Source organism: Capra hircus, chromosome 9, assembly GCF_001704415.2.
Source record: "Capra hircus breed San Clemente chromosome 9, ASM170441v1, whole genome shotgun sequence".
In the NCBI taxonomy this organism is placed as follows: Eukaryota; Metazoa; Chordata; class Mammalia; order Artiodactyla; family Bovidae; genus Capra; species Capra hircus.
Genome location: NC_030816.1, coordinates 84,093,226 through 84,116,346, shown reverse-complemented (window position 1 = coordinate 84,116,346; position 23,121 = coordinate 84,093,226). Strand labels below are relative to the sequence as shown.

Below are 23,121 nucleotides of genomic sequence, written 5' to 3'. Positions count from 1 at the left end.
GACTGAGCAACTGAACTGAACTGACTGAGTCCATCTTTCAGCCTTAAAACTCTGGATGCTATCGTTAGGCTTAGGCCTTGATGTGGATCAGTTTACTTGGTGGGCTCAACTTCCCTGGCTGTATTAAGAGCAAAGTCATGCTTAACTGAAAGCATGGCTGTAAAGATCTAATGTCACATGGAAACACATACAAAAGCTCCTCACTGAGAACAGGACACATGGTGTTCAATAACGTGTAGCTATCATCGTCACCACCAAGCAGGCACAGCAGCTGAATGTCCCTTTTAACTCAACCCATTTCTTAAGCCAGGTTTGGAATGCAGTAATAACAATAATTCTACTCAGTAGAGCACTCACCAATAGGCCCTGGCCGGAGATTCACAGGAGCCAACTCATTTAGACCAAAAGACTTGAAACATATTTAAATATGCTTACAGTCTTCCAGGACACTTGATAACGCTACCAGTTACATGACTCCCCCAGGCCAAGCAAAGTTTATATGCCTTTTAAGAAAGAAGGTATGAGAAAATATATATCCAACTTTGACTCATTAAAGAAAAGCCAGAGGATTTTGTTTAATAAAAAAAAAAATTTGGAGTGTCTAACTCAGGCCTATACTTCAAAGATAAAGGCATGCTACCACTTCCAGGAATACACTTGGTTATGAGCTCAAGAAGAAAAAAAAAGAAAAAAGGGCTTTTCCCAGGTGGCTCAGGTTTGGTTATAAGGGAAGAAAGAGTCCACCCGTGTGTTCGACTCTCTGCGACCCCATGAATAGCAGCATGCCAGGCCTCCCTGTCCATCATCAAAGATGGACTAATTTAGCATAAAACTGCAAATGGCTCCTCTGTTCCATTTCTCATGAAAAATAACCAGACTGTTTTTGATCTGGAGCCTCATGCTCCAGAAGCAAATGGCTAAAGATGTGCTGATGTCAACCATTTCCTAAAGAGGGCATTGTTAGGGGACCCTGCAAAGTAGTTTTCTGATTGAGAAGCAGGAAAATCTAACAAAATTTAAAAATCACTTCTAGTCTCACTATCCAGCAATAGTTACTATTATTTTTCTCTGCTTTTACTATTTTCCAAATAGGCTATTAACTCAGCTTTGAATCTACATTTTTTTAAAAAAAAGTTAGTCTTCATTTTCCCAGCCATTAAATATTCATAGAAAACAATTTTTTTTCATCGGCTATAAATCAAGAGTGTTGATGAACTGAGTGTGTAATTATTCAAGCTGACTATTTAGGCTTCATGGCCATGTAGCCTCCGTCATGACTTTGCAGCTCTGCTGGAGCATGGAAGCAGCCACGTTCCTAGCAGTAGGCAACGTGTATGTGAGAGCACCGTGTCCCAATAAAACTTTATTTATAAAACAGGTGGCAGAGCAGATTTGGCCACTGGCTACCTTTGTTTGATATGATATATCATATACAACATGATTCATAGAAGTCTTTAATTTTTAAAGATTGAGGTATGGTTAATTTCTACTAATAGGAAATTCCCCCGAGGGTACCCGTCCCAGCAACAGCTGTGATCGACTACACAGGATCTTTCTCCAGACTTCATGGCTGGATATATAATCCCTGTCTTGGCTGCGGGCTTCCCCCGTGGCTCAGTGGTAAAGAATCCTCTTGCAATGCAGGAGCCACAGGTTCAGCCCCTGGGTTGGGAAGATGCCCTGGAGGAGGGCATGGCACCCCACTCCAGTATTCTTACCTGGAGAATCCCATGGACAGAGAACCATGGCGGCTACAGTCCATGGAGGGGCAAAGAGTCAGACACGACTGAAGTGACTAAGCCCGCACATACACCCTTGGCTAAAGGATAGATCAGTGTGTGAGTCCTTCAAGTCGCCACAGGTTATTTTTGGAAAGAGTCCAGGAATATGTAATTTTCTAAATAATCCTGACCTGCCAAGAAGGTACGTTCAGTTCATTGTGAGGATGTTGTGTTTTCTTCCTGTAGGCTGTGCGCAGGGGCTGTGAGAACACTTGTGCTGACGGGAGGGGGCCTCCCACGGCCTGAGACCCACCTGTGGACACACGGGCTGGGCTTTATCTGGTTTCCCTGAGGGGCGTGGTGACCTGGAGAGAGTGTGACCTGTGTACCAGCACCCCGTGAGCCCTCAGCCCTCTGTCAGCGAGTGCTCCCACCTACGGGGACTTGCCTCTGGTCCTCTGGGGCAAGCCCTCAGATTCTATGGCGTGATTCTTTCCTTTCTTCCATTTTTTGCTTGTTTTGGCTGTTCTGATTGGCATGCAGGATCTTGGTAACCCAGCCAGGGGTCGAACCCTTGCCCCTTGCATTTCGAGCTTGGGGTCCTAACCCCTGGACCGCCAGAGAATTCCTCAGGCTTGGTTCTTTTCGAGGGAATTTGCAGGTGTGGAAATTTGTGTGTGGGAAAACCAAAAACAAAGTTAAAAAGTAGCAAGGCTCCACCTGAAAGATAGCTTTGCTTTTTCTTCTCCCAAAGGGGAAATTCAGTTCCATTCAGTCACTCAGTCGTGTCTGACTCTGCGACCCCATGGACTGCAGCACGCCGGGCCTCCCTGTCCATCACCAACTCCTGGAGCTTACTCAAACTCATGTCCATTGAGTCGGTGATGCCATCCAACCATGGAATCCTCTGTCATCCCCTTCTCCTCCCAATCTCCGCCCTCAATCTTTCCCAGCATCAGGGTCTTTTCCAATGACTCAGTTCTTTGCATCAGGTGACCAGAGTATTGCAGCTTCAACTTCAGCATCAGTCCTTCCAATGATTATTCAGGACTGATGTCCTTTAGAATTTTTGCTGTTTTTCTAAGGTCAAGGGAGCAGCAGGTGGCTGTTTACATCTCTCTTCTGGCCCTTGTGGGTGGGTCGGGGGATTGCCTCTCTGCTGAGCTTTGCAGCTGTCATGGGAGTGTTGAGGAAAAGAGAGTGGGGCATCGTTTTGGAGTATTGTGGTGGAGTATCGTTCTTTATTCCGGGCCTCATAGGAGGGGCAGAGCCAGACACTTGTCACAGCTAAGGCCACCACTGGTCCATATCTCTCCCTCTGTCATCTCTGCCGTTGGTGAATAGCTGCTGTTTCTAGGAGCATCTTGGTTAATTCCAACCTTAGAGGCAAAAAACGTAGAATGCAGTCTGTCAGATCCAAAGCTCGTCTTGTGTCTCCCCTGCCTCTTCCACCCCACCGGATCCCTGCACACCTGCAGCCTTGGCGAGGCTCTGGCCAGGGCACAGGTGGAGCGTGCCCAGTGCCCCTACGGATTTGAATTCCCCTCCTGGTTTCCTAGCGTCTGACCCAGAGACCCCGCTGGTCCACTGTCCCTGGTCTGTAAGGAGAGTGGTGTCCCCCCACCCTCAGAGCCAGCAAGGGCGCTGAGGAGTGGGGAGGAGTGCGAGGCGGAGCACGCCTAGGGGTGGGCACCTGCGTGAGCTGGTGAAAGATGACATAGCACCCCATGACCCCAGGGGTTCCCGACCACTCCAGGTGCCTCCCCCTGCCCCCGGAGAGCCTGTCCTCCACACGGAGAGCCTGGCTGCCCCCAGAGAGCCTGTCCTCCCCCGGAGAGCCAGTCCGCCCTCTGGAGAGCCTCCCCTCCCCATAGAGAGCCTGTCCTCCCAGGAGAACCTCCCTCCCCATAGAGAGCTTCCCCTCCCCATACAGAAACTGTCCTCCCCATAGAGAGCCTGTCCTCCCCCGGGAGAGCCTCCCCTCCCATAGAGAGCCTCCCCTCCCCATAGAGAGCCTGTCCTCCCCCAGGAGAGCCTCCCCTCCCCATGGAGAGCCTGTCCACCCACCAGAGAGCCTGTCCTCCCCATACAGAGCCTTCCCTCCCCATGGAGAGCCTGTCCACCCACCAGAGAGCCTGTCCTCTCCACCGGAGAGCCTGTCCTCCCCACAGAGAGCCTGTCCGCCCCACCCCAGAGCCTGGCCCTTTATCCCTCACTCATGGGGCAAGGCTGGCATGGCCTCGACCTCCAGCTGACTGGCGGGCGGGCGGGCGGGCGGCTCCAGGTCAGTGGCCCCCCGGCCTCCGTGTCCTGGGGAGCTGTCTCTGCGGGCCCGGAGTGCGCGGTCACTCTTAGTTCTAGGGAGCTCCCTGGCAGTCCCAGGGGAGGGCCTCATGCCCCCTTTCACGGACGCCCCGGCCTGCCCACCTCTGTTTCAGGGCTCCAAGGTCCTGGCCAAGAAGGAGCTGGCCTACGTCCCCATCATCGGCTGGATGTGGTACTTCACCGAGATGGTCTTCTGCACACGCAAGTGGGAGCAGGATCGCAAGACCGTCTCCGAGAGCCTCCTGCACCTGCGGGACTACCCCGAGAAGTACTTTGTACGTGCGCGGCCCGCCGGGCATCTGGTCACACTCGCACACGCTCAGGCGATCGTCACACACACACCCGGGGTGCCCCAGCACTCACACACACACTCAGGGTGATCGTCACATACACACTCAGGGCGCCTAGGTCACACTCACACACACTCGGGGCGATCGTCACACAAACACCTGGGGAGCCCCGGTCACACTCACACATGCCCGGGAGCCCCGGTCACACTCACACACACTCGGGCAATCGTCACACACATGCCCAGGGTGCCCCGGCACACACACTCAGGGTGCCTAGGTCACACTCACACACACTCGGGGTGATCGTCACACACACACCTGGGGAGCCCTGGTCATACTCACACACGCTCAGGCGATCATCACACACACGCCCACAGAGCCCCGGTCACACTCACACACACTCGGGCGATCGTCACACACATGCCTGGGGTGCCCAGGTCACATTCTCACATACTCAGGGCACCCAGGTCACACACACACTCGGGGTGCCCCGAATACACTCGTGCACTCTTGAGGCAATCAGTCACACTCACTCACATTCAGGGTGCCTGATCACACTCACACAAACTCGGGGCATCCAGTCACACTCACACCCACTTGGGCTGATCATTACACACACACTCAGGTGCCCAAGTCACACTCACACATACTCGGGGTGCCTAGGTCACCCTCACACACACTTAGAGGCCCTGGTCACACTAACACACACTCGGGGTGCCCTGAATACACTCACGCACTCTTGGAGCAGTCACACTCACTCACACTCAGGATGCCTGATCACATCACACATGCTCTTGGCATCCAGTCACACTCACACACACTCGGATCATCAAACACAGGCTTGGGGTGTCCAGGTCACAGTCACACACACTCAGGGTGCCTAGGTCACACTCAAACACACTCGGGGTGCCCAGGTCATGTTCACACACACTCGGGGGCCCTGGTCACACTCACACTCTTGGGGTGCCTGATCACACTGTCACACTCTTGGGGAGATTAGTCATGTTCACACACACTTGGGAGGCCTTGGTCACATACAGGGCGATTGCTCACACACTCTCTGGGCACCCAGGTCACACTCACACATGCTCAGGGGCCCTGGTCACACTCACACTCTCAGGGTGCCTGGCCACACTCACACACTCTCGGGGTGATTGGTCACACTCACACACACTCGAGGTGCCCCAGTCACACACACACCCTCGGGGGCCTTGGTCACACACACACTCGGGGCCTTGGTCACACACACACTTGGGGTGCCCTGGTCACACTTACACACACTCAGGGGCCTTGGTCACATACACTCAGGGTGCCCCAGTCACACTCACACACCCTCGGGGGCCTTGGTCACACACACACTTGGGGTGCCCTGGTCACACTCACACACCCTCGGGGACCTTGGTCACACACACTCGAGGTGCCCTGGTCACACTTACACACACTCAGGGGCCTTGGTCACACACACTCGGGGTGCCCCAGTCACACTCACACACCCTCAGAGGCCTTGGTCACACACACTCGGGGTGCCCCAGTCACACTCACACACCCTCGGGGGCCTTGGTCTCACACACACACTTGGGGTGCCCCAGTCACACTCATACACCCTCGGGGACCTTGGTCACACACACGGGGCCTTGGTCACACACACACTTGGGGTGCCCTGGTCACACTTAAACACACTCAGGGTGCCCCAGTCACACTCACACACCCTCAGAGGCCTTGGTCACACACACTTGGGGTGCCCCAATCACACTCACACATACTTGGGGGCCTTGGTCTCACATACACACTTGAGGGGGCCCCGGTCTCACACACACTCAAGGTGCTTCAGTCACAAACACACATTCAGGGTGCCCCAGTCACACTCGCACACACTCAGGGGCCCTGGTCACACTCACACACACTCACCCCTCTGCTTCCCGAGCCTCCTCAAGCACAAACCCTCTCTCTCCGAAGCTCACAGACTCTTGAACACCATAGACGTGGGGGCCAAAGGTCATGCCGTGAGAGGAGGCAGGCTCAGCTGTCACTTCCTCAGGCTCCTGTGGGGCTGTGTGTGATTGTGGCATGTGCTGGGGGATGGTGCATGTGACCTCGGGGCTGAGCGTGCGACCTCAGGGCTGAGCGTGCGACCTCAGGGCTGAGCGTGTGACCTCGGGGCTGAGCCTGTGACCTGGGGGCTGAGCGTGTGACCTCGGGGCTGTGCGTGTGACCTCACAGCTATCTGAGTGGCTGTGGCTGTGTGTGTGACCTTGGGGCTGAGCATGTGACCTCAGGGCTGAGGATGTGACCTCGGGGCTGAGCATGTGACCTCGGGGCTGTGCGTGTGACCTCACAGCTATCTGAGTGGCTGTGGCTGTGTGTGTGACCTTGGGGCTGAGCATGTGACCTCGGGGCTGAACCTGTGACCTCGGGGCTGAGCATGTGACCTCACAGCTATCTGAGTGGCTTCGGCTGTGTGTGTGACCTCGGGGCTGAGCGTGTGACCGCAGGGCTGAGTGTGTGACCCTTGAGCTGAGCGTGTGACCCTGGAGCTGAGCGTGTGACCTCATAGCTATCTGAGCGGCCGTACAGATGTGTACGTGACCTCGGGGCTGAGCGTGTGACCCTGGGGCTGAGCGTGTGACCCTGGGGCTGAGTGTGTGACCTCGGGGCTGAGCGTGTGACCTCACAGCTATCTGAGCGGCCGTACAGATGTGTGTGTGACCTCGGGGCTGAGCGTGTGACCTTGGGACTGAGCGTGTGACCTCGGGGCTGAGGGTGTAACCTCGGGGCTGAGCGTGTGACCTCACAGCTATCTGAGCGGCCGTACAGATGTGTGTGTGACCTCGGGGCTGAGCGTGTGACCTCGGGGCTGAGCATGTGACCTCGGGACTGAGCGTGTGACCTCGGGGCTGAGGGTGTGACCTCGGGGCTGAGCGTGTGACCTCACAGCTATCTGAGCGGCCGTACAGATGTGTGTGTGACCTCGGGGCTGAGCGTGTGACCTCGGGGCTGAGGGTGTGACCGCGGGGCTGAGCATGTGACCTCACAGCTATCTGAGTGGCCGTACAGACGTGTGTGTGACCTCGGGGCTGAGCATGTGACCTCGGGGCTGAGCGTGTGACCTCGGGGCTGAACCTGTGACCTCGGGGCTGAGGGTGTGACCTCGGGGCTGAGCCTGTGACTTCGGGGCTGAGCATGTGACCTCGGGGCTGAGCCTGTGACATTGGAGCTGAGCGTGTGACCGCGGGGCTGAGCCTGTGACCTCGGGGCTGAGCATGTGACCTCAGGGCTGAGCCTGTGACATTGGAGCTGAGCGTGTGACCGCGGGGCTGAGCGTGTGACCTCACAGCTATCTGAGCGGCCGCAGGTACGTGTGTGACCGCCATCCTGTCCCCTTCAGTTCCTGATTCACTGCGAGGGCACGCGGTTCACGGAGAAGAAACACCAGATCAGCATGCAGGTGGCCCAGGCCAAGGGGCTGCCCAGCCTCAAGCACCACCTGCTGCCTCGCACCAAGGGCTTCGCGGTGACCGTGAGGAGTTTGAGAAATGTAGGTAAGGACGACCCCGCGGGGCCCCCTGCAGCCAGGGAAAGGGACCCCCAGCACCCAGAGGGGAGCCAGGGACGGAGGCTGGCAGGTTACCCCTGGTTAGCCTGGGTCCAGGCTCCCAGCGTCGGATGAGCGGCCACAGCCCTTCACGACTGCACACACACCACTGTGAACCACGTGCACACGCGTGCACGCCAGGCCGACCCTGCTCTCTACTGCTCGGCACCGGTGCTGCAGGCTGCGGGCGGCGCTGGGTTCCCCGGGGGTCCCGCACCAGGTCAGCCCAGGTTTCTGGGGTGGTTCTGCTTTGTGTGGCATTTCTTGCCCGTCTGTGGCACCAGCTGCCTGCCCCCCACCCGCCAACAATGATCCCTGTGGCCTTGTCGCCCGAGCCCTGGATGGCTGTAGCTGAGGACGAGGCGCGAGCAGCCACAGAGCCAACTTGCTGCAGTCTCTGGTCTCCCGTTGAACCCTCCTCCCTTGGGGTTTGGAGACGCGAGTCTTTACCCTTTCCTGTCCTGCGGCTGCTCCGGAGGCCCCACTGCCTTGTCCCTCATCTCTCGGGAGGCAGGAGCTGGGGGATCTCCTTCCCCCGCTTCACCCCAGTCCCCCAACCCCCACCCCAACCCACCCCGGTGCCCCCCTGCACCATCTCTGCACCCCCTGAATCCCAGCCACATCACCTGGTGAGGCCGAAGCCCCCACCTCCTTCCAGGCCTGCATCAGGGATGGGGGTCGGGGGATGTAGACGTGGACGGTGTGCGGTGCTTCTCTGCCGCCCCCATGCCTGGGAGCGGGGGGGCCCCCGGGAGCTCTGTGATCACGCTGACCTGCCCCGCGGAGGGAACAATGGCAGCACTGACTCCAACACGTGCGGCTCCTAAAGATCTCTGACTCTGCTCCGGCGACCCAGCGCCCCTCCGCTGCTTCTTCCCTCGGTCCTCCTACCCGAGGTCCCCACGTTGCTCCTCCCTGGCCCCGTGCTACCTGCATCACCACCTCTAATCCTCACATCACCCAGGCAACATGCCATCACTCCGGGGAGAGGAAGGGACCGCTGGTCCAGGACTCAGTAGCTCCCAGCACCGAGGACCTGCTGGGGGTGGCCCATCTCCCCTTCCCTCTGGGAGCCGGGCCTCAGGGGCCCCAGCTGTCTGCCTGCACACTTGGTTTGCTCTGGTATTACCCCAAAGGCTCGAGCCTCCCTGTCAGCTAGCTCCTTGCCGCTCCCTGGTGAAGTCCAGCAAGCAGCACAGGGATGCCCGGGCTGCCCCATCTTGCAGACACACCTCCGGGCACCTGCTCCATCCAGCAGGGTCAGGAGGCCTGGGGATGGGGCTGGCTCCTCCCCTCACCAGCTGTGGACCTGGGGGCAGGCCACCCCACCCCTCGGATCCTCCGTTTGCTCTTCTGTAAAACTTCTTAGGGTTACGAGCAGTCTTAAACGAGAGAATACACGTGGGTGACTCAGCATCAGGGCTGGCACGTCGTAAACATCTCATTGAACGTTGGCTCTGATTCGGAGCCCTCTGCTGCCCGCTTCATCCCTCGCTGTCTCTTCCAGGCGGGGGTGTCGAGCTTCCAGTTCTGATTTTCCCCGCCTGGGATGACCTGTGAGACTCCCTGAGCTTCGCCTACAGGCAGAAGGGGCCAGGCTGCCCAGAGGCTGCCCCACTTCCCTGGATAGTAATAGTGACGATGGGTGATAGCAGGGCACTTCTGACACCCCAGCAGCACGAGCATCTCACACACGCAGCGTGGCCAGGGTGTGTGCCTGCCAGATGCAGCGGAGGAAATATGTTTTGACTTCCAATTCGCAGATGGGGAAGTTGGGGCTGAAGGATGAGGGAACTTATCCCAAGCGGCTCCACCCTTACACGGTGAGCCAGGGTCTTACCCAGCGGCCTGGCGGGTGGGGCCAGAGCCTCCTTCTCCTGGGCTCTGCAGTCACGTGCGTCTAGCGCCTGGCCCGGTTCTGTCACTTTAAGACCTAGGGTTTCTTTTCTGGAAAAGGAGGGAACCCTGCAGATTTAGGCTGTTCTCTGGGGGACTTCCTGCGGGCTGTCCCCCATCCTTGATTAATCGAAGGGACCCCCACCTCTGTGGCAAGCGTCAGGCTCCTATGTCAGAGTGGCCTGAAGAAAGGAGGTGTGTTGACCCAGCATGAACCCTCACACCCTGGGCTCTGCAGCCTGAAGGGTTTTCGTTCTGTGTCATTCATTGGCTGAGCGATGTACTCAGCTGAGGTTACTCTCCACCAGCCTTTCTCTTCCTGGGTTGGGGGGTGGCGGGGACCGTCTCTCCCCGCCTCTCCCCGCCTCTCCCCGCCAGGGAGGACAGGGGAGTGGTCTTGCTGCTTGGGTTGGGGGTGGGGGGTGGGGAGCTGCCTGCCTGCACCCCTTCAGGTCAGCAGGAGGGCCCTTGGCTAAGAAGTGGTCCAGCTGCCCGAGCGCCCCACTGTGGCCCCACGTGGTGGTCGGGCAGCCAATTAAGCAAACAGACAGACCACGTGACTTTGTACCCGCCCATCAGCTGCTGGTTCTGTTGGTGGCAGTGGTGTGTGCAGGGCTCTGGCTAGTCTACCGAGCGCAGGGCGCTGGGCCCTTTGGGAGGCGCTGACTTTCATCGTCCTGAGTCACCTCCGTTCTCCAGGAGAACGAGGCTCAGAAGGCCAAGTGGACTGTCCAGGAGGAGATCCCACAGCTGGGAACAGGTGGTCCTGGGGCTCACACCCAGGCTGACTGCAAAACTCCTGCTCTCTTCACTGTCCAGTCCTATCTTACCGGCTGTGTAGGAAGGGCCATCTGTTTGCACTCCGTGTCTCCACCCTTCTCTCCCCTTCACTGTTCCTTCGGGCATCCTCCCGCCCAAGAAGCATTCATAAAGCCTGGGCCAGGCCCTGGGGCTGCAGCGGTGGGTGTCGACATAACTTCCATATTTGTTGTTCCTCGTTCAGTCCCTTAACGTGTGTCCGTCTCTTTACTACCCCATGGACGGCAGCAGGCCAGGCTTCCCTGTCCTTCACCATCGCCTGGAGTTGGTTCAGACTCACGTGCACTGAGTCCCTGATGCCATCCAACCATCTCATCCTCTGTTGTCCCCTTTCAGTATGTTGACAGTACGTCTGCTCACCATTGGGTAGACATTAAAATCACAGTCTTGTTTGTTTCCCAGCTGTGTGTCAACTGACTACACCATATTTCAATTCCTTAGGAAGTCTCTAGTATCTTATTCTCATTTTCATATTTTTCTAGGGGAAGAATGCCCATAGAATGGTTACATTGCCAAGACTCAGAGACTTCCTTAGATAGTATTCTTTGGATTGCTTTAACTATTAATATTTGTTTACATACCAGTTGTAGCACACCTAGATGGGTCATTGTAGCACTGCTTTAAATTGATATGACCTCAATAATAAGTGTGTGCTTTTCTGATGGTGGCATGTGATGTGTGTTCAATGTAGAGTGTTTGGACAATATAGAAAAGTGTGAAGAAGAAACCATAGTCCCTTCATTCCCAGATAATCAGCCAGCAATTTGATTCTTGTTTTCCAGTATGTATATTACAAAACGGAATTGGGTTCACACGCTATATACTGCTTTGTATTTGTTTTATTTTTTATAGTTTCAGCTGTATATGACTGTACACTCAATTTCAGAAACAATGAAAATCCAACACTGCTGGGAGTCCTCAATGGCAAGAAATATCACGCAGATTTATATGTTAGGTAAGTCGGCTCCATTTCCTCTCCAGAAAATGGAATGCCCATCCCAAAGCAAATAAGTCACAAATAAGTCACCTTCTCCCAGGGGAGTGTGCTAATAATTTCGTGCCTGCAGTTGGCATTGAACCGAATGTGTTCACAGTCCTGTTTATGTCGAGAGGCTCATGCTCTGTTGTAAATAATTAGGTTAAACCTCTCTTCTCCCCAGCCACTCTCTGACTCTCTCTCTCTCTCATCAAAGAGCTTGGGTTGGAACAAATGAGAGACAGTATTTTACAGTCCATTTTTGAAACTGAGTGCGAGAGTTTATTTTATTGAACCGTCTTCTTGGAGGGTGTATCTGCTCCATAGAAATGGGCACAGATACAAGCATTCTAGAACTTACAAAGAGGCCTAGAAGCAGATGGAGACCACTTTAGCGGCATCTCACTTATGTGTTATAGTCCAGGCTAGGGAGCGTGGAGAGGCAGGCGTCTGCCTGGATGGGTCTGAGTTGTTGAATGGGCCCTGGCCCATTCCCTGGTGGGCCGTGACTGCATCGGGCCTAAATTTCTCCAGTCCAAGGAGGGTTTGGGTTTCCCCTCCTTTGATCAATTGCATTACCCTCTCACTTCCACGCTATCCAGGCTGCCGAAATAGAAGCCGAAAGGTGTTAGTTTGAACTAACACCTGTAGTTATGTTAGTTTGAACATTGTTAGTTTGAACCGGTGTTCAGGGCACTTGGCGTGGGCCTCCCCCTTGCTAGCCACTCTCTGCCTTGCAGGCGGATTCCTCTAGAAGAAGTCCCAGAGGAGGAGGACAAGTGTGCGGCCTGGCTGCACAGACTCTACCAAGAGAAGGTCAGTGCTGGGGGCCGGCTCCGCGCTGTCTAAAGCTCCCTTCCAAGCGGCAGCTGTGGGTGCTGGCGCCTTTGGGAGTTTATAGAGGCGGCTGAACCTTTCTCATGGGGGAGACCTCATGCCCGGGAAAACAACCACCCCAGATAATAATAGTCAATAGGGGCTATAACGCTCTAATTGGCAACAAGGAAAAGCGAAAAAGCGAAAGTGAAGCCGCTCAGTCGTGTCCGACTCTTTGCGACCCCATGGACTGTAGACTACGAGGTTCCTCCATCCGTGGGATTCTCCAGGCAAGAATACTGGAGTGGGTTGCCGTTTCCTTCTCCAGGGGATCTTCCCAACCCAGGGATCGAACCCTGGTCTCTAGCGTTGCAAGTATGGGATTTTACCGTCTCAGCTACCAGGGAAGCTCAGGCAACAGGGAAAAGAACTTGCAAAATACTTTTAAAAGGGGGCTTCACAGGAAGAATGGAACTATGTTATGGGTGTAGTGGACAAAAAAAAAAAGGGTCCTAGGAACCCTTGTCCATTTTCCCGCCACTGGTCCCAAGGCAGAATATTCTTGAGGGTATGGGGGTTCTCTACGGCAGTGATGGCTGAATCTGCAGTTAGGTAGCATGTCTGGTCCCAAAACATCACCAGCATAAGCAGGACGAAGGCCCACAAGGTTCAGCCGGGCCAGGTTTGATCTGTGCCATGCCCACCCCAGCACCCCTGACCAGCCCCCAGACACCTGTCCCCCCGCCCCCCCACAGCATCTCCGATCCCCCTCATTCTCTTTCTGTCCTCTTAGCAAGGCCTTATCTTTCAGTGGTTTCCCCCCACACAGACATGCACAGGGCAGAGGGAAGCTTAATCATTACTGCGCTGACTGCTCGCTCTTACGCAGGAGAAGGTTAGCCTCCACCTGGTGAGGCAAGCATTTTCAGGCACAGGAAAACGTCTTTTTGAATCTGTAATCCATTTGGAACCCAAACCAGTTCATTATCTAGAATCAGATACATTCTATAGGCCTCTGATTTCCTTTCACCAAAGTCCATGAATAGGGGCTGGCTAACGTTCACGTTTTTTCCACCCCACGGCTTAAGAGAAGATGGTCACACAGAACTTTAAGGGGACCTGCACTTCACTGAACAAGAATTTTAATCCTACCTTTGAGAATCTGTTAGGATTTCGGTCTAAAAGACTCCCAAATCTCCACCATCAGATGAAAGAGATGCTCTTAGAAATGTGCTCGGTTTTTGGAATCCAGATCCTGGTGCTATATTCTCATGGCAGGAAGTCGCATCTGTGTTCCTAAGGACGAGCTTTTCCAGCAATGACTGTAGACCCCTCTCTCCGAGCTGCCTTTAGCCTCCCTTTGGGGGCATTTACAGCAGACCTGTCTGTTCTCCTCTCACGAACGCTCAAGAGATACTGGTTGGCCTGCCCCCAGAGCACAGAATTGCAGACTCCTGGGCCTCAGCCTCGGGGTCTTAGGGGGTTTGAGGGGGAACCAGAAATGTGTGTTTCTGGGACACTGCTGTAGATGTCGATGGGCTGAGGGCCCGAGGGTGGAAACGCACTGCCTGATGCTTGTCAGCAGCGAGATGCTGCATTTCCGATGTGCTGGCGCCAGGCCTGGGCTCAGACTGAGGAAGACAGGACCGCAGAAGCTCCGTCCCTCGGGTCTCCTGCATGAGGCAGCATTTTCCTGGTGCCATTTTCTGCTTTAGTCAGTTCAGTTCAGTTCAGTTTAGTCGCTCAGTCGTGTCCGACTCTTTGCAACCCCATAAACCGCAGCATGCCAGGCCTCCCTGTCCATCACCAACTCCCGGAGTTCACTCAGACTCATGTCCATTGAGTCAGTGATGCCATCCATCCAACCATCTCATCCTCTGTCATCCCCTTCTCCTCCTGCCCTCAATCTTTCCCAGCATCAGGGTCTTTTCCAATGAGTCAGCTCTTCGCATCAGGTGGCCAAAGTACTGGAGTTTCAGCGTCAGCATCAGTCCTTCCAATGAATATTCAGGACTGATCTCCTTTAGGATGGACTGGTTGGATCTCCTTGCAGTCCAAGGGACTCTCAAGAGTTCTCCAACACCACAGTTCAAAAGCATCAATTCTTCGACGCTCAGCTTTCTTTATCGTCCAACTCTCATATCCATACATGACTACTGGAAAAACCATAGCTTTGACTAGATGGACCTTCGTTGGCAAAGTAACATCTCTGCTTTTGAATATGCTATCTAGGTTGGTCATAACTTTCCTTCCAAGGAGTAAGTGTCTTTTAATTTCATGGCTGCAGTCACCATCTACAGTGATTTTAGAGCCCTCCAAAATAAAGTCAGCCACTGTTTCCCCATCTATTTGCCATGAAGTGATGGGGCTAGATGCCATGATCTTAGTTTTCTGAATGTTGAGCTTTAAGCCAACTTTTTCACTCTTTTTCACTTTCATCAAGAGGCTCTTAAGTTGTTCTTCACTTTCTGCCATAAGGGTGGTATCATTTAGCAGTAGAAAAAACCTGAAAAATGTGCTAAGAAAAGGCCTCAGAGCTGAATCCTTTCATAAAGAGCCACACACACAAACCTACAAACGTGGCCCCCAAACCCCATCAAAGCAAAGCAGGTGTTTCTCCACCGGCAACAGACGTTCAGGCGCGAGCCTGTCTTTGTGCAAAGCGAGTCCACTGGGCTTTCCTCGGAGGCCCGCTTTGCTTCTCATGGTCTTGGGTTTCCCTCTAAACTGTTTCAGCATGAAGGGACGGTGCTCAGTTTGGAAGTTCTCAAAAGGAGCATCTAGGTCAGAGCTCTCGAGCTTGTGATGAGGAAACTAAGGTCCAGATACAAGGGAACAGCAGGCATCTTCCAGCTCATTCATCAGAGCTGGAGGCTAAGGGGCCGGGGCCTGCTCCCACAAAGGGCTGGGAGCACAGCCCATCTCCGGGGCGCTGAGCAGACCTTTGAGGCTGCCCTTTTCCCTTGAGGGCCGACCACTGACCAGTGAGAAAAGGTGGTCAGCGGTGCCTCCATGAGGAAACGTGATCGAACTTCTGTGGTTTCCGCGTCAGCCCCGTTTTCTCAGGAGCCTGCGTGGGTCTGGGGCTTGACATGCTTAAATCCTGGTGGCCCACCACGTGGGGCCAAGGGGTGGGGGGCTTCTTTTTACCATCATGTTTCCAGCGGACGGTGTCGAAAGACGATTCTGTTGACTCTAGGCTTGGGGTTTTAGGGGTGCAGCTCTCAGACTTAACAAAAAATGAAGGGGGTGGGCAGCCACAGATTCTCGGCCAACACTTTGTTCCAGCAGGGACGTCAATAAAAAGGAAGCTGCTTCTGCCATTTCAACACTCTCTAAAACAGGAAGGGTCTCAGCTCTGAAAACAGGGCCATCCTTTAAGTGGGACAAATCTCGCAGTTAGAAAACGTACAACGTGTCTTACATGTCAGCATTTGGGACACCCCACCCCGGCTGGGGGGTTGGGGGTGGTACCAGCTTTGAGAAGCATCAACGACCCTCGTGTACTCTCCTTGGCGACCCACGGCTGGCTCCCAAGTGAACTCCGCCATTTACCCATGATCCTAGACCCTTCGCTCCCCAGAGCCTTCATGGTTTCTCAATTGTGTGGTTTGTAACTTTTCATCTCTAATTGAAAGTGCTTCTCTGGGAAGTTTGAAATTTGTGGAAAGGATTAGCAATTTGCCATTATGGTATTTCCCAGGTGGCTCAGTGGTAAAGAATTTGCCTGCAACGCAGGAGCCATGGGTTCAGTCCCTGGGTCAGGAAGATACCCTAGAGAAGGGAACCCACTCCAGTATTCTTGCCTGGGAGACCCCATGGACAGAGGAGCCAGGTGGGCTAGAGTCTCTGGGGATGCAAAGGGTCGGACATGACTGAGCGCCTAGCGACAGTCATGGGTGTGGGGTGCCAATTAAGGCACTGGTGAAGGAAGCAGCATTGTGAGGGGCTCTGTGGGTGTTCCCCGGGTCCCCGAGGCCAAGGGCGGTCTGAGTCGGTGCAGAGCTGGGGGCACAGGGCAGGGAGCCGGCGGGAGGGGCTGTATTTGGAGCACCGGCCTTTGGGCATTGGAACTACGTGGTTTTCCAGCTGCCGCTGGGTCTTCCACTTTCACAGAGGGCATCACTCCTTGGAAGGGTGGCAGGCCTGGCCCCACAGCACCATCCTCTGCAAACGCCACTTTCCCTGGCCTGAGCCCTGGCTGGCGCCTGGGGGAGCTGTTCCCAGAAGCCTCCCCCCGCCCACCCCTCAGCTCTGTGTCCCACTTTCTTTTTCCTCTCCTTTTCTTCCCTTTCTACCCCAAGGTCATAAGAGAAAATTTCTTTTGCCGACTGAATGCTGGCAAGGCCCGCTTAGTCCAGCCGTACGTGGGCACCCAGCCTCCATGCCCTCCTGGCCGGGGCGTTGGTGGCAGCTGCTCTCAGTGTAGCCTCGGGGCACTTGTCCTCTGCCAGCAGGCTCTGCTGCTCCTACAGACTTTGGGGTTGACGTTTCTTTCTAGGAATCAGTTCCCACTTCTGGTGTATAAGGTGCCACAGGATAAGATGCGGAGACCAAAAATGGAGGCACCATTAACGGTCTCCTCCCTGCTGGGTGGACTTTTAGCAAAGAAATAACACAGCCCAGAGAGGGCAGCGGAGCTGACGTCTGGCCCAAAGCCAGGCATCCACATCCTACAGGACACGGTCACAGGGACACAGCCAGGGAGGCTGGCGGGAGTCACAGGGACACTGGGGAACAGTGGGGGTCTTGGGTGAGGTTTGGTTTTCTAATCGAACCAGAGGAAAAAACTCTGAATATGAATTCTGAATCCTGCTGACTGCTAGAAAAGGGAGTGCCTTCTCCTCCTGTTAGAGGTACACAGGAAAAAAATCTTGGCTTAGCAGATGTCTTACTGGAAATGAGAAAGAAAAAGCATCCCCAGTTCCCCACTGTAACATTACGGTGCATGCTAAGTTGCTCAGTCGTGTCCGACTCTTGGCCACCCCATGGACTGTGGCTTGCCAGGCTCCTGTGTCCATGGGATTCTCCAGGCAAGAGTGGGTTGCCATGCCCTTCTCCAGGGGATCTTCCTGACCCAGGGATCTTACCCAACACTCTTAAATCCCCTGCATGGACAGACGAGTTCTTTACCATTAGTGCCACCAGGGAAGCCCAACATTATTACAATAGAAAAGCACTATCAAGGCTATTGAAGGAAAAAGTTCGAGAAAAGAAAACTCACCCATTTTTTAAAAGGGTGAATTTTATGATCTGTAAATATACCCCAATAACGCTTTTGCTTTTTTTTTTTTAAGGCACAGAAGTATCATCTCCTGTCTTAGTCCAGTCAGGCTTCTAAAACAAAGTGCCACAGGCTGGGTGGCTTATAAACAGCAGAAACTTCTTCCCTACAGTTCTGGAGGTTGGATGTTGAGGAGTTCAGGATGAGGGTGCCAGCGTGAGCGGATTCTGGTCCCAGCCCACGTTGCTACGTCCTTCCGGTCGAGGGGCGAGACGGCTCTCTGGGGGTCTCTTTCATAATCGCATTCATGGGGACTTAAGTCTCATGACCTGTAACACCCTGCAAGGCCCCTCCTTCTCATACCTTCATCTTTGGGGTTAAGACTTCAGCGTAGGAATTCAGGGAGGCAGGCGCAACTTCCAGTCCACCGCACCCTTGTTACCAGGCTTCACCGGGATGAGAAAAATCAGCCAAGTTCTGGCAGGAAGTGGAACCGGAGGCACTGGCAAGCTAGGCACCATCCTGCGGGCGTCCGCATGTCACTGTCACTTCCGAGGAAGTCCTCCGCCCAGCGGCTGGCTGTGGCTCCCTCACCTCCTTTTGTTTTCGGTTTCCTGGTGCTGGGTCTTGCTTGCTGCACTACTGCACACACCTCTCTTGCTGCCGCAAGCCGGAAAGCTGCTCTTCGTTGTGATGCGTGGGCTTCTCACCGTGGTGGCTTCTCCTGTGAGGCAGCGGCCTTAGGGCGCACAGGCTTCAGGAGCAGCTGCACACGGGCTTGGTTGCTCCGTGGCCTGTGGCATCTTCCCAGGCCGGGGGTCAAATCCATGTCCCCTTTGTTGGCAGGGAGGCCCCTATCCGCTGTGCCACCGGGGAAGCCTTCCTTTACCTCTGGAGGGTGGAACACTCCACACACGGTCCAGTCTGTTTACAATTGCTTGATCATGTGCTTTTCTTGAGACCCTCCTGACTTCCCCCAAACCTCCAGGAGACCCAGGAGGGAAGTTGAGGAGGGGTAGGAGTTTGGGGGTGGGTGGGCGGGAGCTGCCATGCAGAGCTCCTGAACTGCCCAAGAAGGGCCAGAGGCTCTCCTTCCAAAGCGGCCCATCTGAGGATTCATTCTAATCACGACTTTGGGAGGTCGGAACATGGCATCGTCCAGTACATCTTGGTTGGGGAAGAAGATAAGTATGGTCGACTAGACATCTCTTTCTCAAGTGGATAAAAGTTTAGCATTTAATTTTGGTTTAGCATCAAAATTCAGCACTTCAGGTAGAGGGTTCAGGTGCACAGAAGCTTGTTTCTCCAGAAAACTCGACTGCCTGGGGAACTGGGCCATGATGGGTGAGCCGGCCGTCTGGACCACTGATGCGCTTTGCTGGGCGAGCGCCCTGTCGGCCCCGGGATGCTGTTAGGGTATTTGGGTCGAGCTGGGGAGACTCCCGTGCCCTTGCCTGGACTGGGGAGGGCGGGACCCAGCGGGCCTGGGTTGGGGTGGCCGGGTGGCAGGCGGTCAGCGGCCCTGTGCCCGCAGGATGCCTTCCAGGAGGAGTACTCCCGCACAGGCACCTTCCCCGAGACGCCCATGGTGCCCCCGCGGCGGCCCTGGACGCTTGTCAACTGGCTCTTCTGGGCCTCGATGCTCCTCTACCCCTTCTTTCGCTTCGTCGTCAACATGATCAGCAGCGGCTCCTCCCTGACGCTCGCCAGCTTTGTTCTCGTCTTCTTCGTGGGTGAGTCCGGGCTGCTGGGGGCTGGGGCCAGGGCCGGGTGGGAGCCTCTGGGCGTGGGGGAGGACGAGGCCCTGGAAGAGGGGAGCACCCCGATCAGAGTCCTGAATCCCGGGGCTGGGGGACCGCCTCGCCCCCTCCCAGTGTGTGCACGGGGACCTGTGCACACAGGGAGCCAGCCCCTCCAGGGATGAGCTCCCGGCCTCTGCAGAGGGCTCTTGTCACAATCGCTTCCTCCTCACCTGCAAGAAAACCATTTCCTGGGTCCCAGCAGGAAGCGACAGAGGCTCTTTGCCATTCAGAGCAGGTCTGGACCTTTTTGGGGAAGGTCAGCGTGGGCGCTTCTCCTTGGCTGGCTGCCGCGTGGAGATGGTGGTCAGCTCAGCCCTTTGGCTCATTGCTACGGGCTTGGACCCGGGCGTCGTTTCAAAGGACCGCCGTTTCTCCATGGCCCATGCTTCCCTGGATACTGCTGCTTTTTTATGGCGGGGGAGGCCAGTTCCCGCTACACAGGCCGGGTCTGGCCTGGCTGCTGTGTGTCCAGGGGGTGCTGTGGTCTCCAGACCCTGCCAGAGAGGATGGATCCCGCCTTGCGCAGCAGCAGCAGGAAGGCAGCGCCCTCTGGAGGAGGCTGGGGCTCCCCGCAGGTGATGGCTGGAGACACGGCGCCTCCAGCTTTGGAGGAACCGACTACTCTCTCCCCAGGACCTCATCACCTCTGAGCCTGTGCCTTTCCTCCCCTTCCCTGAATCACTGCGTCTTGGTCCTCACACAAAGCCTTTTCACCGCTGGAGTCAGGTTCGCTCCACAAAGCCATCAACTCTGCAGCACAAAGTTCTAATACTGGGGCGGGGGGCTGATGTTCGGAGCTGGCCCCAGGCTGAAGGCAGCCCGTTATAATGGACCCACGGGCTCCGTGAGCCTCATGGGCTGGATGGACCCCTGTCCCCGTCGGGTCTCTGGTCTGAAAGTTCACAGGATGCTGAGGCTCTGGAAACTCATGCATCACGACTTGGGAGGTTTCAGCCACTCCCCCTCTATTCACTTTTTCACGCATACTGCAACGGACAGTGCGGTCAGGCTGTGATGGGTGCCGGGCTCATCAAGGGGATTGAGGCAGACGTGGTCCCCGCACCGAAGGAGCTCACCACGTCTGTCCTCTCTGGAGGGAGCGCGTAAACCGCAGCTCCTGCCTCCGTATCCTGTTTTCTAGCCTCTTGGTGGTTAAACTGGGCTCTTGCGTGCATCCTACACTTATCTCTTTGGGCCAAATCCCGGTGTCGGAGAAAAGGCAGGCAGGGACGCGGCTTGCCCGCTGCTCTGAAACTCGCACCAGAAGCGGTGTTGAGACATGCTGGAAACTAAAATAGCTACTTGAGCCCCTGCATTGTCCAAGAATGCGCTTCCTTGAGCTTTGCTTAAGGGTGACTGTAAGTTGCTGCATTGCATCCACTGAAGAACCGTTTGTCCTAGGGATGGGCATCGGAAGATGCAGCTTTCCACATCCTGCTCACCTCCACTGTCCAAGGATTGAAACTCACCACACACAACAGCCTGGCTCTGTTCTAACGTCTCTCAGTCCAGTTAGAACCCCGGCCCCATGCTCAAGGGTAACTGTGAGGCAGGGATGGTGAAAAGCACCCCAGATCACCCAGCTCTCAGCTGATGCCCGAGATTCACAGAGCTCCCCCCTTTATTCCATCAGGCAGGGCCCACCGGAGTCCCCACAGGCCTCTGACTTGCCCTTCCTGTTTCCGCAGCTTCCATGGGGGTCCGATGGATGATTGGCGTCACGGAAATTGACAAGGGCTCTGCCTACGGCAACATGGACAGCAAGCAGAAACACAGCGACTGACCCGGGACGTGTCACCACCCGAAGGGGACCTTGGGGGGGACTGGTGGACGCCACCGTCACCCTGGGCGGGACCCAGTGACGAAGCTGGGGGAGCCCCTGCCGGGAAGGCAGGGACTGCCGTCTCAGTGTCGGGGGGAGGAGGATGTACTTAGATCTTTCCCCCAGCACGCTTTAGCGGGCTTCGGGTCTCGTTCTTTCCGTGTGAGTCTGTGTGAGTGCGTGTACGTGTGTTAAGAACATATGTGAGAATGAGGTGTGCTGAGTGGGATCATTGCGAGGGTATCTGAGGTGCGGGGGGAGGGCAGAAATGGGGACCTCGGAGGGTGGGGGGTTCCCTGCCATCCTTTGGTGCTGAGTTTTCTGTTAACCCTGGCTCGCTACAGAGTGAAAGACACTTTGGTAAGATGACTAAATTATGCCTCCAAAAAAAAACCAAACAAAACAAAAATTACACTGTTTGGCTTCTCTCTGGTGTGTGGACACAGCGCCGCCTTCCTTCCCTTCAGACCCCCTTCCTAAACTTCGGAGTGCCGGACCACAGAGCGCTCCCGAGCAGGGATCTAGGGGCTGCGGGTGCGGAGGGCAGGCAAGGTGGCTGGAGGAGGTGGGTTCCCGGTGGCGGGAGCCTGTGAGACTCTGTGTGGAGACGGCGGGTGCCAGGAGACTAGCCGGGCACGCGTGCGGGACCCAGGGACGCCCCGGAGGCAGCCCTGGTTCCCCGGGCCACCTTGCGGTGGTCTGTCCGGCCTCAGTCGTGACGATGCGCCCACTCCCTGAAGACTCTCATCGAGGAGCAGACTCGTCTTGAACACTGAGATGACGGCTGGCAGTCCTGCAGGGATGTGAGAGATGGCTTGGCATCCTCTGTTTATCCTCGTAGCAAGCAGAAATTGCGTCCCCTAAACCAGTGCAGGCTCATTTTTACTAGAGGGCCATATACAGGAGCCCAGGTGCCCCTCTGCGCAGGCTCGGACTGAGCGGACGTGGGTACCGGGTCCCCGCCCCGCGCCTCGCTTCCGCCTTCCTTCTGGAAGCGCAGATCCCCTGATTTGGAGGAGCTCCGCGCCGTGGCACCCAAGGCCGCATTTGGAGTAACAGTCCACGTACAGGGCTCCGGCAAACTGCTGCCAGCCGTCAGACGCCAGGTGCAAAAGAAGAGCGGAGAAAAGCAGTGGTATTTCCGGAGGAGGACGAGGGGAAACCCGACGCTACATGACCTCAGGCTGAGACGCCGCCCCCGGCGCCGGGTCTGCCGGGTCTCCCGGGTCCGTGCACGGAGCGGAGGGAGGGCCGCTCCATGCCGCCCGGTCCTTACTGCTGTTCTGCAGAAGCTCTGTAACGGGATGAGCTGTCCCGTGTAGACGGTGGCCAGATACTATATAAAGGCTTATTCTGTTCTGAATCATGTCCTAGGTTTGCTCCTAAGTCACAGAGTGCTCACCGGGCACAAGTGACGTTGCGAGAGGGTTTAAGAGGCGCTTTATGCTTAAGGGAGGGCAGGGCACCATTGGGACAAGACCGCAGAGGTGAAAAGGGGACACTCTGGTGTGGTCGTGGGAAGGGAGGGTCCGGGAGGCCCCCACCAGGGTTGACTCTTCCTGGTGTCCCCAAGGGCAGGGCAGGATACCCCTGTGCCTTTCCCACCCTGCATCAGGCCATATGTGGGGGTCACAAGTGCAGCCTCCCCCAGGAGCAGAGACGCTCTGGTATCCACCTGTCACCCCCCACCTGGATGGGGTGGTCCTGCCCCAGGCCCTCCCAGCACCCTGGGAGAGAGGAGAGCTCTCAGGAGCACCAGCCACCCTCCAGGCTGCACAGCTCCAACCCTGCAGCTCATTTGCCCCAAGACGCTGTTTTCCCAACTGGCAAATGGGGGT

At 55.8% G+C, this 23,121-nt stretch overlaps 1 protein-coding gene across 3 annotated transcripts in view; it reads left to right on the top strand.

Moving 5' to 3' along the window:
• Window positions 1–21,711, top strand: part of AGPAT4 (1-acylglycerol-3-phosphate O-acyltransferase 4) — a 140,901-nt gene extending 119,190 nt beyond the window's left edge. For all 3 annotated transcript variants that reach the window (XM_005684959.3, XM_005684958.3, XM_005684957.3), the window contains exons 4-9: window positions 4,160–4,321; window positions 7,722–7,875; window positions 11,496–11,598; window positions 12,360–12,435; window positions 19,194–19,392; window positions 21,150–21,711. In XM_005684959.3, the coding sequence (XP_005685016.2) occupies window positions 4,160–4,321; window positions 7,722–7,875; window positions 11,496–11,598; window positions 12,360–12,435; window positions 19,194–19,392; window positions 21,150–21,244 (789 nt within the window). In that variant the 3' untranslated portion in view covers window positions 21,245–21,711. The remainder of the gene's footprint in view (window positions 1–4,159; window positions 4,322–7,721; window positions 7,876–11,495; window positions 11,599–12,359; window positions 12,436–19,193; window positions 19,393–21,149) is intronic.